The 16,487-nt window shown below is 69.6% G+C and overlaps 2 protein-coding genes across 2 annotated transcripts in view; one reads left to right on the top strand and one right to left on the bottom strand.

Moving 5' to 3' along the window:
* Positions 1-334: 334 nt before the first annotated feature.
* NOB1 (NIN1 (RPN12) binding protein 1 homolog) lies at positions 335-3,122 on the bottom strand. Its single transcript, XM_080552087.1, has 9 exons — positions 2,974-3,122; positions 2,762-2,894; positions 2,546-2,679; positions 2,392-2,463; positions 2,129-2,266; positions 1,772-2,008; positions 1,423-1,520; positions 1,138-1,282; positions 335-908 (listed from the first exon to the last, which is right to left on the bottom strand). Exons 1-9 carry the CDS (start codon positions 3,049-3,051, stop codon positions 639-641), a joined length of 1,305 nt encoding a protein of 434 aa, XP_080408213.1. The 5' UTR covers positions 3,052-3,122; the 3' UTR covers positions 335-638.
* A 32-nt stretch (positions 3,123-3,154) lies between these two features.
* Positions 3,155-16,487, top strand: part of WWP2 (WW domain containing E3 ubiquitin protein ligase 2) — a 36,018-nt gene continuing 22,685 nt past the window's right edge. Inside the window, exons 1-6 of the mRNA XM_080552078.1 lie at positions 3,155-3,290; positions 5,162-5,246; positions 5,769-5,916; positions 6,172-6,290; positions 11,549-11,686; positions 12,635-12,731. Of these exons, the coding sequence (XP_080408204.1) occupies positions 5,177-5,246; positions 5,769-5,916; positions 6,172-6,290; positions 11,549-11,686; positions 12,635-12,731 (572 nt within the window). The 5' untranslated portion in view covers positions 3,155-3,290; positions 5,162-5,176. The remainder of the gene's footprint in view (positions 3,291-5,161; positions 5,247-5,768; positions 5,917-6,171; positions 6,291-11,548; positions 11,687-12,634; positions 12,732-16,487) is intronic.

The following is a 16,487-nucleotide window of genomic DNA, read 5'->3' as shown; positions in this document are numbered from 1 at the left end:
TGCCCGTGGCCGCAGCGTCTCCTGCTGAAGGCCAAGACCCGCCCGTGGCACACGGGGCCACCACGGCCGTGTGTGCAGAGACCCCTGGACACGTGTGGCCACGTCCTGGTGGCCGTGGGAGCAGGCGTGGGGGGCACACGGGGCAGACGTGGCTGCAGCGTGCGTGCAGAGGGGTGCTCAGCCCCTGCAAAGGCTGGGCTGGGCGTGTTGTTTGCATATAAAACCTTGTTTTCAGGGAGTGCCCTGAGCACAAACAACCCCTGGGCACTGCCAGTGCCTCCTGCCCCAACAACCCTGCCCCCCTTCCGCTGGAAACAAGACTGAGCCACGACGCTGCAGCTTTGTGTGTTTATTCTCAGCCCTGCAGGTTACCGGGGAGTCCAGGGAGAGCAAAAACCTCCGCACAACCCACGCCCTCCACGAGCGCCGTGGCTGCAGGCACTCCGGGTCAAAGCCTCCCCAAAGCAGAGACTTGTCACCCGTCGCTCTGCCCCTCAGGCACGCAGAGAAGCTCAGAAGGAAAGGCCGGGCACCGGTGCTGCAGGCGGGTCGCCCTCCCGGTGCCACCAGGCACCGCGCAGTGCCCTGGCGGACAGCCCTTCCCTCACAGCGCCCTGCGGAGGGCCCTGTCCCGCCCTTTACCTCCTCTTCACAAACTTCTTTGTCACGGCATTGGGGTTCAGGCGCCTCCTGCCCGCACCCAGGGCCGCGTCGCGGATGTGCAGGTTGGCGGCACGGCTGTAGATGTCGTTCTCTGCGAAGGGAGAGACCCCCGCGACGTAGTCGGGGTTGAAGACGTCGGTCTTCTGCCTGGCCTTGCGGGACAGCCGCTGCTGCGGGAAGGGCTGGTCTTCCACCAGGTGGGGGTTGTTCGCGTGCTTCCCTCCTTGCGGCGCCGGCAGCGGGTACTGCCAAGAGAAGGGAGGCTGTTAGAGTCGCTTCAGGAGCAGCTCCGGCTCAGAGGGACTTCGTTACGACGGCTGCCTTCTGGAGAAGGGCTTAGCAAATGAAACCCCAAAGCCCTTGGGTTAAGTGGAACAGCTGGAGGACGATCATGGCTTTGTTTCGACCCTCTCTGGGGTCAGAAGTTCTCTCCATCCCACCGGCCGCAGGCTGCCCAGCTCAGCCTGTACTCACCCTGAGCCCCCGGGGGTTCAGCACCTTGGGGTTGCGGGAGAAGTGCATGTGGAGGCTGCCGTCATCGCTGACGCTCACCGCAACCTTCTTCAGGGTCTTGTTACCGCAGTGGGGACAGAAAACCTTGGTCATGTCTGAGGTTGTCCTGTGAGACAAAGGGACAGAGGGCATTTACTGCTTCTCGGGGCTGCAGGACCCGGGCTCAGCAGGAGGAGGAGCAGTCGCCCAGACCCAGGGAACGCCGCACACCCCGTGCCCTGGCAGCGCGACACGCGCAGCACTCACTTGAAGCAGCCGTGGCAGCGCAAGATGTGGCTCCTGGCCCGGCGGATCAGCATGCCGTTCACTGCCAGCACGTGGAGGCCCATCTGCAGCAGCACGTTCTGCAGCGAGGGAGGAGAGAGGGGGATGCCGTCGGGGGGGGGCCCAGAAGCTCCAGCCCGCGCTTGCCTGCCCAGGCAGCCAGAAAGGCTGAAGGAAGCGACCCCGACGGGCTTTGCAAAGGCCGCTGCTGTGGAGAAAACTGACGGCTTTTAAGGTTAAAGGAGGCATCACGGAGCCGCTCTTTGTACAGCACCCACACGGGGCTGGCTGAGCTGGAGGCTGGAGCCAGTCCACGTGCGGCAGCACCCACCTGCATGGCGAAGTCGGTGGTGACGCAGCCGACCTGGATGTCAGCGGGCGCAGTGTCGCAGTGCCCCAGGTCCTGCTGGACCTGCTTGAGGTTGCTGGGCGTTATCCAACCCTCGTCGTCGCTCTCCTCCTCATCCTCCTCCTCATCTTCCTTCTCCTGTTCCTTGGCGCTGTCCCCATCCTTTGAGCTCCGGTGCTCCTCGGCGGTCTCTGGGCTAATGGAGACGGCGTGGGCTTCCTGGGGAGGATACGGACGCTTGGGCACGGCACGCGCAGCGCTCCCACGCAGAGGAGCTGGGACGAGTCAGCCAGGACCCAGGGCAACAAGCGCGGCGAGGAGCGGGACACTGCAGCTCACCAGCAGCTCCTGCAGCTCATCCTCAATGCTGGGCAGAGGCGTCCTCCAGTAGAGGAAGGAGCCGAACTCGTTGCTCTCGGGGGGCTCCTGGCTCCTCTCGGGGCTGGGCTGCCGCTGGCCTTTCCCCGGGCGCTTGTGCTGCGGTGGGGCAGGGCACGGGGGTGCCTCGGCCCCAGGCTCTGCAGGGCTGCGTCCCCGTCCCTGGGGGTGCCCCATCCCTGTCCAAACCCCGTCCCCACCCGCGCCCCGTCCCCGTGCCTTACCTTGCTGGGCAGGTGGAAGCCGGCGAGGTGCAGGGGGGCCTCGGGGTGCCGCGGGCTGGAGCTGAGCCGCACCTGGGGGGGCAGCGCCCGGGCTCAGCGGGCACCCAGCCCCCCCCCCCCCCGCACCCCCCGTGTCCCGGTGGCGGCGCCTTACCTTGTCCGGGGGCTGCAGGCGGAGGCAGCCGGGCCCGAGGGTGTCGGCCTGCAGCTGGCAGGTGAGCGCCAGCACCTGCACGTCGGCGGCCGACAGGCTCGGGAAGTCGCCGGTGCGCTTGGCGAAGTCGGTCACTGGGGGGGGGGGGGAGAGGGGCTCAGCCGCGGGAGGGCCCGGCCCGGCCCCGGTCCCCCCCCCGTTCCCCCCCGCTCTCACCGAGCCGCACGAAGTCGGGCCGCGGGCGGCGCAGGCGGAGCTCGTAGGGCAGCGCGGCCAGGCGGCGGCGGGTCGGCCTGTCGCGGATCTCGGCCAGCACCTCGGGCACGGTGTACACGCTCAGCGCCACCTCCTGCGGGGCGGCGGCGTCACGCGGGGCCCGGGCCCCCGGTACCCCCCCGGTCCCCCCCCGGTGCCCGCCCCGCCCCCACCTGCAGCGCGGCCCCGCACACGAAGGCCCCGGTGTCGGCCACGACGTGCGCCACGCGCGCCATCTCCGCACGCCCCATGGCCCTCGCCGCCACCCGTAGCGCGGCCGCCGCGCGGCACGCTGGGAGATGTAGTCCCCCCCCGCGGCACGCTGAGAGCTGTAGTTTCCTGCCGCGGAGCACTCTGGGAGGTGTAGTCCCCCCTCGCCGCACCGCCCGCCCGCGCGCGGGGCACGCCGGGAGCGTGACGCGGTCAGGTGACGGGCAGGGTCACATGACGGCGGGCGCTGGAGCCGGAAGCGGGAGCGCAGCGGTGGCCGGTAACGGGGGGGGGGCAGGAGCGGGCCGGGCCCCGTGGGGACGGGACGGGATGGGACGGGCACGGCCGGGCCGGGCCGGGCCGGCTGGGCTGGGCCAGGCCCCGCCGCTCCGGCAGCGGCGAGGCTCAGCGGGGTGGCCCGGGGCTGCCCGGTCCCGCCGAGCCCCGTTACTGGCGGGGGGCGTCCCGGGCCCTGAGCGGGGCAGGGCGGCGACACTGGGCCCGAGCCGCAGCTGCAGCCCGGGGGGCGCCTCCCGGCCGTGTAGCGGTCCTCGGGTGGTGCCGGCGGTGAACCCGGGGCGGCCCCGAGCCGCGGGGCTGGCCCCGGCCGCGGTGGGTGCGGGGGGGCCGGGGGGGCTGGGCCGCTTCCAGCCCCGGTGTGGTGCGGGGGGCGGGGATGGGCTCGGGGCCGAACACGCGGTGCGGTGCCCCCGGCCCGACCCCCGGCCGGGCCCGCTGCGGGGGCGGCTCCGCTGCGTGTCCTGGGGCAGCCCCGGGGCTGCGGGGCTTGGAAGTTCCCGTGCGGCGGGGGCGGCCGGGGCTGAACCCGGGGCGGCTCCTCCGGCAGGGCCCGGGTGGGCCGGGGCTGCCCCGGGACGGGCCCCGGGGAGTCGGAGCTGTGCTCGGGGCTGCGGGGGCGCAGAAGGGAATTTCCCGGCCGCGGGGCCCCGGGGAGAAGCCCGAAGCTCCCCGGCCGCCGCCTCGGGGCTCGGTCGCAGCGCGGCCGCGGGAGGGGGTGGCTGGGACGGGCGCTCGGCCCGGCTGCTGCCCGGGGGCCTCGTTAACGGCACTGAGGGAGGGAGCGGCGGTGCGGAGCTGCGAAATCAACAACCGATGGCCCGAGGGGCGAGCTGTGGGCCGCAGCGGTTGGCGGTGCCGGGGCGGCTGTGTCCGGGTGCTGCGGAGACCCCGGGTCACGGGGACCGGGGGGGGCAGGGTCGAAGAGCAGCCGGGCCGGCCCCGAGCCGCAGCGCGGGGATGGTGCGAGGCAAGGGCTGCCTGTGCTGGGGCCAGGCCCGACGCCTCGTGCCGCTGCGTGCCCCGTCCCGTGGCCTCGCGCCGCTCCTTCACGCTTCGGCAGAGGCGCCCAGCCCCGCGTGCTGCTCCCAGCCCTGCGCCCTCCGACCCCCGGCGTGGGCGGCTGCGGAGCGAGGCCGGGCAGAGGGCGCCGGGGAAGTTCCCTGGCAGCGGAGGCAGCGCCGTGGTGCCCGAGAGCTTGGAGGTGGTGAGCGGGGCCCTGGGCTCCGTCCGGCCCTGCGTTTCCGGAGGCTGCCGTTCCCTCCCTGCTCAGCTGCGGCTCTGGGATGTTTTTGGAGAGCACAGCACCGATTTTTCTGAGGGATTTGGCCGCCCGGCGCAGCCCCAGGCTGTCCTCGAGGGAGATGCCGCTGCCCCGTGCCATGAGCCGCCCTCGCTCGCAGCGCTGCTGCCGCGTCCCTCCCGAGGGACCCGTGGTGCCGCGGCCACGCGGGCTGCGCCAGGCGGGTGTCCCCGCTCAGCGACACGTGGCGGGGCGCGAGGCAGCGCCTTCCGAGCGCTCCATCCCCGTGGCTGTGCTCAGCGGCAACTTCTTCGGGAGCGGTGAGGCGGAGATGCCCGACTGCGGTGCCTGAAGGCTGCTCCCGGGGCGCTGCTCGGCCCTTTAGGCCAGGGATGGGGATTATCTCGTAGAGTGAGCCTCGCCGCCGCCCGCAGCGCGTGGTTGAAACCAGGCAGGAGCAGGAGGGGCCCCACGTTGGCCAGGCGAACGCCCGCGTGTTGGCCCCACGCCGTGAGGGTCCCTGGCAGGGGCACGGGGCAGGTTTGGGCCCTGGCGCGGCCCCGTCCACGTGGCGGGAGCGGCGCTGAGGCCCCGTGTCCCTCTGCTTCCAGCCCGGGGGTGATGACATGGCCTCTGCCAGCTCCAGCAGGGCCAGGGCAGGGCCGCCCTGCGAGAAGTCCCAGCTCTCCGTGAAAGGTGGGTCCCGCCGGGGGGCCGGGCTCATCCGGGCGGGAGACCCCCGGGGGGTGCTGCGTGAGCCTGGTGGGGAAGCGCCGAGCTCCTGGGGCCTGCCCGGGGCTCCGCTCCCTGCCGGGACGTGGCTCCGCGGCTCTGCCAGGGCCCTGTCGGTGCTCCCGTGGCCGCGAGGTGGCTCCAGACGCCGGGAGCTGGGTCCCCGCGCTGCCCGCGGCCCCTCGGAGCTGGGCACGGCCGCCCCTGGGTGCCTGCCTCCCTCCCCTCTTCCCCGGGCAGCCCCTCGGTGTGGTGTGCCCGCAGAACCGGGCCTTTTCTCATCCCGGGGCTTTTCCCACCCAGCTCCTGGGGCTGGGAGCAGCCGGGCAGGGACGGTGGCCGTGGGGCTGAGGAGTGGGTGAAGCATGGGGCTGGGGGAGGGCAGCGACCAGAGCGGGCCCCGCACCTTGCTGCCGGCGGGGACGGGAGCGTGAGCGGGGCAGGGGCCGTCGGGGCGGCTGCGTGAGCCGTGCCGTCCCTGCGCAGTGGTGTCCGTGAAGCCCAAGGCCCAGAGCCGGCAGTCGCGGCTGAGCTGCTACGTGGAGGTGGCGGGCGACGGGCTGCCCAGCGAGACCAAGAAGACGGGGAAGCAGATGGGGAGCTCGGAGCTGCTGTGGAACGAGATCCTCGTCCTGTAAGTCCCTGCCAGCCCTCGCTGCGGGGCCGGGGGTCCTCCCGCTCCCTGGCACAGCCTAGGGGGGGGGACCCACACAGCTCCTGGCTGCTTGGGTGTCTGAGGGCTTGGCTGCCATGCGAGGGTGAGCCCTTGGGGTGGGGGAATTGCCACTGCCCCGCAGCCTCCTGCTGCCTGGCTTTTCGGGCCGGGCGCCGCCCGTTGCTGAGCAGGGGCGAGGCCGCAGCGACGGCCCCGGTTGTGGTGTCCCCCCAGGAACGTCACGGCGCAGAGCCACCTGGATCTGAAGGTGTGGAGCTGCCACACGCTGAGGAACGAGCTGCTGGGCACCGCCTCCGTCAGCCTCTGGAACCTGCTCAAGAGCGGTGGGAAACGTACGTCCAGCCCGGGGCCGCCACGGCCTCCGGGCCGTGTCCTGTCTGTCCCCCCGCGGGGTCCCCCCGTGCTCTGCACGGCTCCTGCAGCCCCCCTACACCGAGGGGCTTGGCCCCACGAGGGAACAAGGCGCAGTTGTGCGCTGGGTGTGGGGCTGGGTGCGCCGGCAGCCAGACCCCGTTAGCCAGAGCCCTGCAGCCTTCGGGGGAACGCCGATCCCTCCGCTCCCCGCTGCCGTGCGCAGACACCGGGGGGTGGCCGTGGCGGCAGCCCCCACATAAAGGCGGCCGTTCAGGGCCGGGCCCTGGAAGCGGCCACGCGGGGCTGGAAGAGGCTCGCCCTGCCCCTTCCGAGCCAAGTTCCCTGCTCCCAAAACACGGACGTGGTGCTGAGGGGGGCCGGCTCCGGCCCTGCCCCGCCAGGCCCAGAGGAGTCCCGGCCCCGTCCTGCCCTGCGGGTGGCAGAGCTGGGGGACCCCTCCCTGGAGGGGGGCTTGTGCTGTGTGGGGTGCTGCCCCCAGGCTGTCCATGGCGGGGCCCAGCCCCGGGGACGCTCCCGGCCCCTTTTTCCCCCCCGAGCCGCGCGGAGCTGCCCCCGCTCTACCTGCCCGCGGCCGGGCACAATCGGCTCTTTCATTAGCGGGCGTCCCAGGGGGCTGCGTGGAAAATGAATGGAAAAGGCAACTGCCTGTTCTGGCTCCTCCGGTAACGGGCACCAGAAAAAACGTGTCACATTTTTCCCCGACGCCGCGGGTCGGGAGGGAGGACTCTTAAAGCTGCAGCGCTGCTCTGCCGGGGAGGCGCTGCACGGGGTGGGCGCCCCGGCATGCCGCCCAGCATCTCCTCCTCCTCCTCCTCCTCCTCATCCTCCTCTGCTCAGCCCGCGTGGCTTTGCTCCAGCTCTGCTGCTGCTCCTCCAGCCAGGAGGTTGCATCCCGGGGCGGCCTGGGGACCCTTCTCAGAGGGGGTCTCATCCTGCTTGGCCGCCGGCTGCTGCTGAGGCAGGGAGAGGCCATTCCCAGCGCCTGGGGCCCTGGGGAGCTGGCAGGGTCTCACGAGGGAGCGGGGACTAAATGCCGTCCGGGGCTGGACAAGGGACGCCCTGATGCAGGCCAGGTCCCTCCGTGTGCCCCCTGCCCCTCGGGAGACCCCCACGCTCATTCCCCTCCCCTGGGCAGTGCTGAGCAGGGGCATGGCTCCCCCAGGGGCTCTGTGCTGGCAGCAGGCCTGGTTTCTAACCTGGCTGGGGTTTCAGTCAGGTGTTCTGTGAGCTACTGATAGGCGAGCGTGACGGCGGCCCCCTGTTTGTCCCCGTGGCTTTGCTGGGTGCGGAGGAATTGTTGCGGCTCCGCTTTCGGGCAGCGGGGTGTCCTCCAGCAGGGGTGTCCTCGTCTGCGCCGACGGCCGTGGCGGTGTCTGCAGGGCTCCTGCCTGCCGGGAGGAGCCGTGGCTCCCTCCGCTCTCGCTGCCGGTCCCGCTGCCAAGCAGGCATCACGTCAGGTGGCAGAGCCTCAGCTCGGGGCCTGGCGCCTGGCAAAGGAGCTCGGCAGCGGGGAGAGCCCAGGGGACCTCCTGTTCCTCTGGGGGCGCCGCGTGCTGGGGCTCTAGGGGCTCTGACAGCCCTCTCGTTCCATGCCCCTGCGCCTCTGGCAGAGCTGCCGGAGCCGTGGCCTTGAGGAATCCTCTCAGGGAGCCAGGACCAAAGCCCCAAGGCCCTGGGAGGCTGCAGCTGGCCCCACCGCATCAGTGTGCAGGCAGAGGAGTTGTGCGGGGCCTGGAAGCGGAGGCTCTTTCACCGAGGAGCCCCGAAGGCAGGCAGGGGCTGACACGGGCGTGCGGCACGCGGCCCTGCGGTGCCTCGCGGCGCTCCTGCTCCTCACCTCGCCTTTGCCTCAGCCTGCGATGGCTCGGGGGGAGGAGGCAGAGGTCGGAGGTTGGGGTTGTGCCGCCCGGCTGTTGGGAGGAGCGGGGCCCGGCTGCCTCCAGGCCTCCGGCATCTGGGACCGGGTCAGGAGCAGGCACAAATCGTCCCGACGCCGGGGAGGATTTTTTTCTTTTTCCTGGGAGAGCAAAGGCTATCCCTGCCCCGAACCTCTGCGCCCTCCTCGCTCTGAGGACAGCTGTGGGAGGTCTCGCTGCCCCGGGCTGCTTCCCGGAGGGACTGTGGCCGCAGCCTGGGGTCCCTGCTTTGGCTGCAGGCTCGCACAAACCTTTGTGAGCCCCCGCTGCTGTGCCCTGGGTGCTGGGGGGCTGGGAGCAGCCCCTCTGTGGTGTGCCCTCAGGGCTTTTGGGGGTGCCCATGGGGCTTTTGGGGGTGCCCCGGGGCTGATGTCTGCTGATTACCTGGGGGCACGTAGCTGCTGGGCAGCCCGGAGGATCGGTTACCCGCTGGGTGAGCAGTGAGTGGTTGGGGCACCCAGAGGGACTGCGCAGGGGGGTTAGGAGCCGGGGGGGTGGGGAGCGTGGGCTGCCCGTCTGTCTGTCTGTCCGTCCGTCTGACTGGCTGGCTGGCTGGCAGTCTTTCCATCTGCCTGCAAGGAGAGGGAGCCAGCCCGGCCAGGGAAGCAGCAGAGGGGCTGTCCCCTCCTCCCCGTGGCGTCGCGACGCTCATGCCAGGGCCCGCAGCGGGCGGGTGCAGCTCCCGGGGGGGCTCGGGCGCAGCGCGGAGCCGCTTGGGGCTCGCTGCCGGAGCCGTGCGGGGCTGTAAATCCTCCGGGTGGGAATTCCAGCACGCCGCCGCTGAATGGGAGCTCTGAGGCTGCGCGCGGGGCGCTGCGAGTAGCCGAACTGAGACCTTATTCAGGACCACATCGCCCCCGGCCCCCTCCCAAAATAATAATAATCCCTCTGACATGCTGGCTGCCTGCGGGACACAGGCAGCCTTTGTGCTCGGCCGGTCAGGGGACCCTCTGTTGGTGCAGCAGCAATGTCCCTTTGTGCGTCCCGCGCGCTGGACGGGGACGGTGAATGGAAGGCTCTGCCCGTGTTTATTTTCTTTAAAAAAAGCCGAAGGGGGTGGAGAGGGGGAGAAGGAAGCCGGCTGGGAGGCTCGCGTTCACAGCCTCCGCTCGGAGCCACCTCGTCTTCGCTCCCGCGCTGCCGTCCCCCCCGGCTGGGAGCCCGCACAATGAGGGCTTGTGCGGCTCCGGCGGGGAGCGCGGCGGCTGGGCGCTCGCGAGGGGCTGGGGGGGACCCCCGGCGCGTGCGGGCGCGACTTCCGCGCGGCCCCGAGAGCAGGCAAATTCCTCCGGCTCGGAGCAGCCGGGAGGAACAGGGTCTGGGTTTGTTCTGGCTTTTGGCTGCGCTCAGTAGCATCTCCCGTGTTGGGCTCTTAAAACGGTCTGTGGGATCGGGTCCCCTCGGGGGCGCCGAGAATAACACCTTTGTGCAGGCGGGAGAGAGCAGCCTTCGTCAGGGAACCCCCTGATTGAGAGCAGGGGGGTAACGAGCGGCAGCGTCGGGCTCCGGCCTCCGTGCTGAGCCCGTCCTGCCTGCGGGAGAGGGCCCTGGGCACGGCGGGCACCTCCCTCCCGGGGAGAAGATGCCCAAGGTGCTTGCAGGAGGCCCGTGAGCACCGTCTGCCCTTCGTCCCTGTCCCCACCGCAACCCCCAGGTGCTGGTTTTGGGGGGGCTGTCGAACACCCAGCGTGGCAGGGACCTCTCGGAGGAGAGAGGGTGGTGGTTTGCGGTGCGTGGGGCTGCCTGCCCCCTGGCTGGGACCCCCCGGGGCAGCGGTGAGCTGGGAGAGGTGGCGGAGAGAGCGTGGCAGCGGCCGGCTGGGCCAAGCGGCGACTTCCAGGTGGCAGCTGCCAGCCGCAGCCTGCGCACGGCTCTCGGTGGCTCTGCTGGCTCGGGGCTGGAAGCCGCCTGGAGCTGTCCTCGTGCCTGCGGTCAGCCCTTTGCAGCCGGTTCGCGCCAACGCGCGCTCAGAGGCAGCCCTTGGCTTCGCTGGGGACCCCCGAGTCCCCCAGGAGGCACGGCAGTTTGGTGCCGGGAGGGCTGGGGCTGCACGGCTGGTGACGCCACCCGACGGGTCCCAGGACCCCTTCCCTGTCCCCTTTATGTCCCTTCCCAGCTGCGCGCAGCCAGCAGGAGCCCTGCGGGGAGGAGCAGCCGCGGGCAGGGAGGGATGGCAGGAGCCCCAGCGCGCCCCGTCCCGAGCTGGGGCCGGGCCGGGGGGTCTGTGGGGAGCCTCCCCCCCCCTGCTCCCGTGGGCAGGCACCGCACCCCGTCCCCGCGGCGGGCTGGGGCAAAGCAGGTTGCTAAAAAATGGTGCCGTTGTGTCGTGAGCAATCCGTGTATAATAAAAATATTATTTGAGCAAATGAGTCAGGAAGCGTCTGGGCTGCTGTCCCGGCTTGGGGCAGCCAAATTTTTCTGGCCCCGTGCGGCGGAGCTGGGTGTTTCGGTCCCGCTGGCTCCTGCGGGGCACGGCCGCGCTTGTGCAGGAGCCCTGCCTGTCCGTGGCACTGAGGGTCCCGTTGTTCTCCCGCTGCCCCTGGGGACGTGGTCCCGTTCCCGGAGCAGCTCTGCGGTCAGGGGCTGTGGGAGGAGCGCGAGCAGCCCACGCTGCCCGCTCCAGACCCCGCTGTGGCCGGGTTTCTGGGCGCTTTGGGGCAGCCCCCCTGTGCCAGGTGTGTTCGGTGATGCGTGGGGATGCGGACAGGGATGTGCCCGGGGTTTTCTTCTGCTGCTTAGCTGGGTTTTCTAGGTTGGAAGAAGAGGAACCTAATTCTGGCCTGGGTCAGGGTTTTGGGCGCCTCGGCACGTAGCTGCCAGCTTGCTTTGTGCCCCGGGTACCCGCCGGTGCTACCCGTGCAGGACCCTTCCTGCCTGATGTGTTGTGTCAAGCCAGTCAGATCCTCGGCTTGCCTCCCCTGCGGCCCCGGCCCTGGAGGTGTGAGCGGTTGTGGCCTGGGCTGTGCCCCAGGCAGGGCCCCGGGGGAGGCTGCAGCCCCTCGTAAGGGGCTGGGGGCCCGGCCCTGCCGCCAGTGGCCTCGGAGGGGGCAGTGGCGCTGTGTGGCTGTCCCCTGATGGCCCTGCGGGCTGCGGGTAGGTGTGGGGCCACCGCTGCAGTGCTCGTGGGGATGACTGGCCCCGGGGGGAGCGGGCACGCTGTCCTGCGGGGGTGTGGGGAGGGCCTGGCCCCGCTGGGGGACCGGGAGGTGATGTCCCGGGGGGCAGCCGGGCGGTGGAGCCATCCTTGTCCTGGGCGGTGACTGCTGGGTCTCTTCTCCGTGTCCCCTCGTCTCCCACAGTGGAGAACAGGCAGCTGACCCTGAACCTGCAGACGGAGAACAAAGGCAGCGTTGTCTCCGGCGGAGAGCTGACGATTTTCCTGGACGGGCCTGCTGTTGATCTGGGAAGCCTGCCTAATGGCAGCGCCGTGACAGAGGGTGAGTGCCGCCCGGCTCCGCGTGCACGCGGCGGCTCCGCGCACGAGGCGGTGAGCGCCGGCGGGGAGAGGAGTGGGGCTGAGAGCGCGGCCCCCAGCACCGCCGAGCGAACGTCCGAGTGCCGGCAGCCGCCTCCTCCCCCAGGTAAGGCCCCGGTGCCGCCCAGCTGTGCTCCTGTGGGAGCAGACGTGTGGCGGGACAGGAGCGGGAGCCTCGATGGCATCACTCCCGCCTCCCTCGGCGTGAGGGGGGGCCCTCCGCCAAGCGCCCGAGTGGCTCAGCCCCTTCCCGAGCTTGCCCTGTGCTGGGCTGGGCAAACAACTGCTTTATCCGAGAAACTGCTCAGAAAAGGGCTCCCATGGAAGGAGCGTGCCCAGCGGCACGGACAGACGTCTGTCTGCTTGAGGCTCCCCAGGGAGCGAGCAGGGAAGCGTTCGGCCCGCGCTGGGCAGCGTTTGTTGCATTGCGCTCCCTCTGCTCCTTCCCTTCCTTGGTGGGAGACCAGGCCATGAAATGTGGGAGCCGTGGACACGGCTCCTGTGGTGCTGGCAGCTCAGCGGAGCCCTGTGCTGACCTCCCCCAGTGCCCCTGCGCGGTGGTGGCAGAGGAGAGCGCTTGTGGAGAGAGCCGTGGGGGAGCAGCCAGCCCCCAGAGGTGCTGCTCCCGGCTGCTCGCTCGCCACTTTGGAAAATGGGGTGCTGAGAGGCACAGAGGTGCTGCGCGGGCACCTGTGGTGGGCTGCTGGCCTGGGTGGGGGTCTCTAGGGCTGCGGAGTCCCCATGGCGGAGCTGGCCGGCGTCCTGCAGCGTAGCACGCTGGCCGCTCTGTCCTGTAGCAAATTGCTGTGCTTTTGGGTCTCCTTTCAGGTGGGAAAGGAGGGAGGGAGGATGGTAGAGCTAGGAGGTGCTGCGGTCGTTTCCTTCACCCGCTTCTCCTTCAACCACTCAGGGTCCCAGGTGCCTGGACGGGACCCCGGCAGCATGGCTGCGGCCACGGAGAGCAGGCAGCAGCCTCCCGCTACAAACTGCTTTGGAAGCAGATCGAGGTAAGGGCCCTTCGCTGCCAGCAGGGAATGGCACAGCGGGGCTGCGCGGGCAGGGCTGTGGGCAGCTGGGTGGACTGGGGGGGCCCGGCCTGCTGTGCACCCCCGGACGGCTGCTGGGGGTGGCGGGGAGCACGCCTCTGCCTGGAGCACGGCGCGGGGCCAGGCTGGGGAGCACGATGCCCGTGGTGGTGGTCGCAGGGGATGCTTCGGAAGGTCCAGGGAGAGCAGGAGAAGCAAAGCGCGCAGAGCTGCATGGAAATAGCAGCTACTTCCAAAGGAAATGAGACGCTCGGGCAGCAGGCCATCCTGCGCCTGGCGCAGAGCCCTTTGCTGCCTCCTCGCTGGGCTGGAGCGGCTCAGAGCTGCTCCTTTTGGAGCTGTGGTTATTGAGAGACGTGTCACGTTGTCAACATGGAGTTGAATTTAACACCTATTTATATTTCCAGAGCGTGGCAGTGGCCCAGCAGCCCCTACAGATGTTCTGTTAGAAGTGTGCCTGCAGCCTGCCCGATCGGAGGCTGTGCGTGCCCTGCGGGCGCCAGGTGCAGGAGCAGCCTCAGCTGCACGCCCCACGCTTTGAGCTCTCCTGCTCCTCCTGCGTCTGCCGGGCACGGACAGGAGAGGAGTGAGCAGGAGCAGTGTTTTTAGCTCTAAAAAGTTACCCGGTCCTTCAGTACCGTGTGTTTGAGTGGGGCAGGAGACTGGGGGCAGATTGCTGAACGCAGCTTGTGCCCTTTAGCTGCTCCTCTGATCCCTGCCGTCTGGGCACTAACCCTTCCCACAGGCGGGGCAGTGCTCGGTGTCCTGCCAGGAGCTGCTCTTCGCAGCCGCTTCGCAGCTCTCCGTGGGGGTAGAAAGCCCCTAAAGAAAGCCCCAGTTTGGGCTGCTCAGCCTGGCGACTGGTCTGGCCTTCTGAGGCCTTGCAGCTCTGGTTGCTCGCAACCATTAAAAACCCTGAGGCTGCTCCGGTACAGGAGGCGTCCGTGCTGGTTTTTGGCTCGGCCTGGACTCACCTGAGGTTCGGGCTGTTCTGGACACAGCTCCCCAGTTGGCTGTGGTACTGGGGGCGAAGCGTGGCTGTTTGTACCCACCGCGGAGGCAGCTGCCTTCTCCGGAGCGCCGCGCAGGTCCTTTGCGCACGGGAGCGCTGTTTGATGTTTGCTCTGTTTATATGCAGAGCAGTGTTTATTTTCATGGGCTTGGTGATGGATGCTGGCACACTGGCTCGCAGGCAGGATGGAAAGAAAAGGGTCATTCTTCGCTCCTCAGCTATTTCCACGCTGTCCCCTCGAGGGAAACTGCTTGATCAGGGCTTCTCTTTCTTCTCCTGAACAAATGTCATCTTGGGATTTGCTGCTAATCTTGGTGGCGGGGTGTGAAATTCCACAGCCCTCTGTGCAAAGAGAAAACACAGCCCCGAGGTCCCTGGCTGAGCGCTGGTGCCGTGGGTGCCCAGCTCGCTGCCACAATCCCCGTTTGTTTTGTGGTGGCCGCAGGGGGCTCTTTTATGGCGCGAAGCGGTCTGGTGTGTGCTCCGGGGAGGCTCGGGCCGCTGAGCCACGTCGGGGGCTGCGATCCGGCCGTGGCCTGAGAAACTTCGCTGTTGTCACCAGCCTGTGCAAACCCAACGGCTGACCGCCGTGGTGCGGTGTGCCTCCTTTGCTCGGTCACGTCCAAAACCCCCAGCTCAGCTAGCGGCGGGCATGAGCGTCCCCGAGGGTGGGCAGCAGGCGCACCTCTGGCTCGCTCAGCCCCGTTTCCCTTGTGGGCACTGAGCAGGGCGTTGGGTCACGGGGACAAACTGCTCACACGGATTCAGGGTTTCAGAGCCGAGCTCCGTGCTGCTGTGCGGCTGTTTGGGGTGACGGGTGTGCCTCCAGGTGCTGGTACACGTGCACTGTCCCCAGTCCTGGCACTGCATTGCCGGGGGGGTTACGGGGTGCGGGGACACGGCCATCTCCTCCTGCCCTGTCGCAGAGGCGGGGAGCGGGGGCAGTGGGAGCTGAGCCCTCGCGGCACCGGGGCTCTCCCGGCCTCCTGCAGCCGGAGCCGGGTGTCAGGGCGGGCTCTGCCTCCCTCCCCTTCGGCTGCCTTCTCGCCCACCGGGTGACACCGGGACCGGCACCACCGCGGCTCCTGGGGCCTCGTGCTGGGCTCCTGGGTTCCGCACCGGGGCCGGAGGTGAGCGTGGGCGACGTGCCCAGCCCAGCCAGGCGGAGGGGGCTCTGCCTTGGCAGAAAGGGGCAGCTGGGGGGCTGCTGTCACCCCGCCGACACTGCTGCCCGTGGCCCAGCAGGGGCGGTGGGGCAGCAGCCGGGGGGGCCGACAGAAGGGGGTGGCAGGGCTCGTGCCCCCCACCGGGGAGGGGGCTGCCCCTGCCCGCCGTCTCCTCCCCATTGGCACCGCTGCCAGAGCCTGTTCCCATCCGTGCTCTGCCTTGTTTTTTCCCCGCTCCTATTTTAAGAGCGTGTTCCCAGTCCGGCCGCTGTCACGTGGCCCCGCTGGGTTTGTTTCCACGCGTCTATTAAAAGACAATGCCCAGATGGGAGCGCTCGTAGGAGGGCTGGGCTGGGCGGCAGGCGGGCTAATTCAGGCTCGGTAACCCTGTGCGGCCGGCTGGCAGCACGGACACATCCTGTTTTGGTTTCTAAAAACTCTCTGGGCAGCTCTTAGCTCATCCGCACCGAGAAGGGCAGGGATGGGACCCATCCCCTGCCTCAGCACCGCTCCCCGCGGGGAGCTGGGTCCCAAAACCCAGGCCGGGTGCTGTGCCATCGCTGACCCAGGGCTGCGAGCACCCCACCAGCAGCGCCCCGGCCCTGCCAGCCGGGCAGGAAGGCGTCGAGGGAGCCGCGTGAGGAGCTGCCCACCCGGGAGAGGTGGCTGATCGGGGTGGCCTCGGCAGCTGCTGGCTCCTGGGCTGCTCTGCTGGGCTGCCCGCTCTGTCCCTGGCCCTTATCTGATCTATTTTCAACAGTCGTCTTCTGCTTTCCCATGTCTCCTCCCGATCCCAGCCCTTCCTCTGCCCGGTGTCATTGTGAGCCGCTCCCCAAGGAGCAGCTGGGAGGAACCGAGGGCTCGCTGGAGCTGGCGCGGGTGGCGTGAGCGGTGCTGTGCCCTGCCCTTGCCAAGCTGCCGTCCCCTCCCAGCTCCGCGCGGCCCTGGGACGGGGACAGTTTGCAGGTTTTGCCCTTTTAAGGCAAGAAGTTGGCTGGAGCAAAGCGAGTCCTGATCCCTGTGGTCCTCGCCCTCTGTGCCGCAGCTGCTGCGCTGTGTGGAGCAGGGGTGGCCCCAGCTCTGCCTCCTGCCCCCTGCCCTCGGCATGGGGGAAGGAAGCTCGCTCTTTTGCCACCCTAACTGAGGAGCAAGTGCCGAGAAGCCCCCGTTGGAGCTTTGCCGCAGTCAGCACCATCCCTTTCCTGACGTTTGTGCCCAACGTGATGCCCTGCTGTTGGTTTTCCCCGTCCCCTTGCTGAGCATCCCTGCGAGAGGGGTCGGGCTCTTGCCGCGATGATTCCCCCTGCCGCCTGTCTCAGCTCTTTGCTCCCTGCTTGCCCGGAGCCCGCGGCCGTCCTGGCAGCATCCTCAGAAGCGAGCTGTTGCTCTGCCCCACCTGCGAGCCTTGCGGCTGCCCTCGAGGGGGTTTTGCTGAGCGCCTGCCGTGGTGCCCGCTGCAGAAGGCGCTGCTGTATGGTCGCTACCGCGGGTGTGGAAGGAGCGGCCTGCAGGGGCTGCACGGGGCTGCCAGCAGTGCCC

This window comes from Anser brachyrhynchus (assembly GCF_964034855.1).
Source record: "Anser brachyrhynchus genome assembly, chromosome: 12".
Lineage (NCBI taxonomy): Eukaryota > Metazoa > Chordata > Aves > Anseriformes > Anatidae > Anser > Anser brachyrhynchus.
Note: the sequence above shows the minus strand (reverse complement) of the source record. Positions and strands in the feature narration are given on the sequence as shown.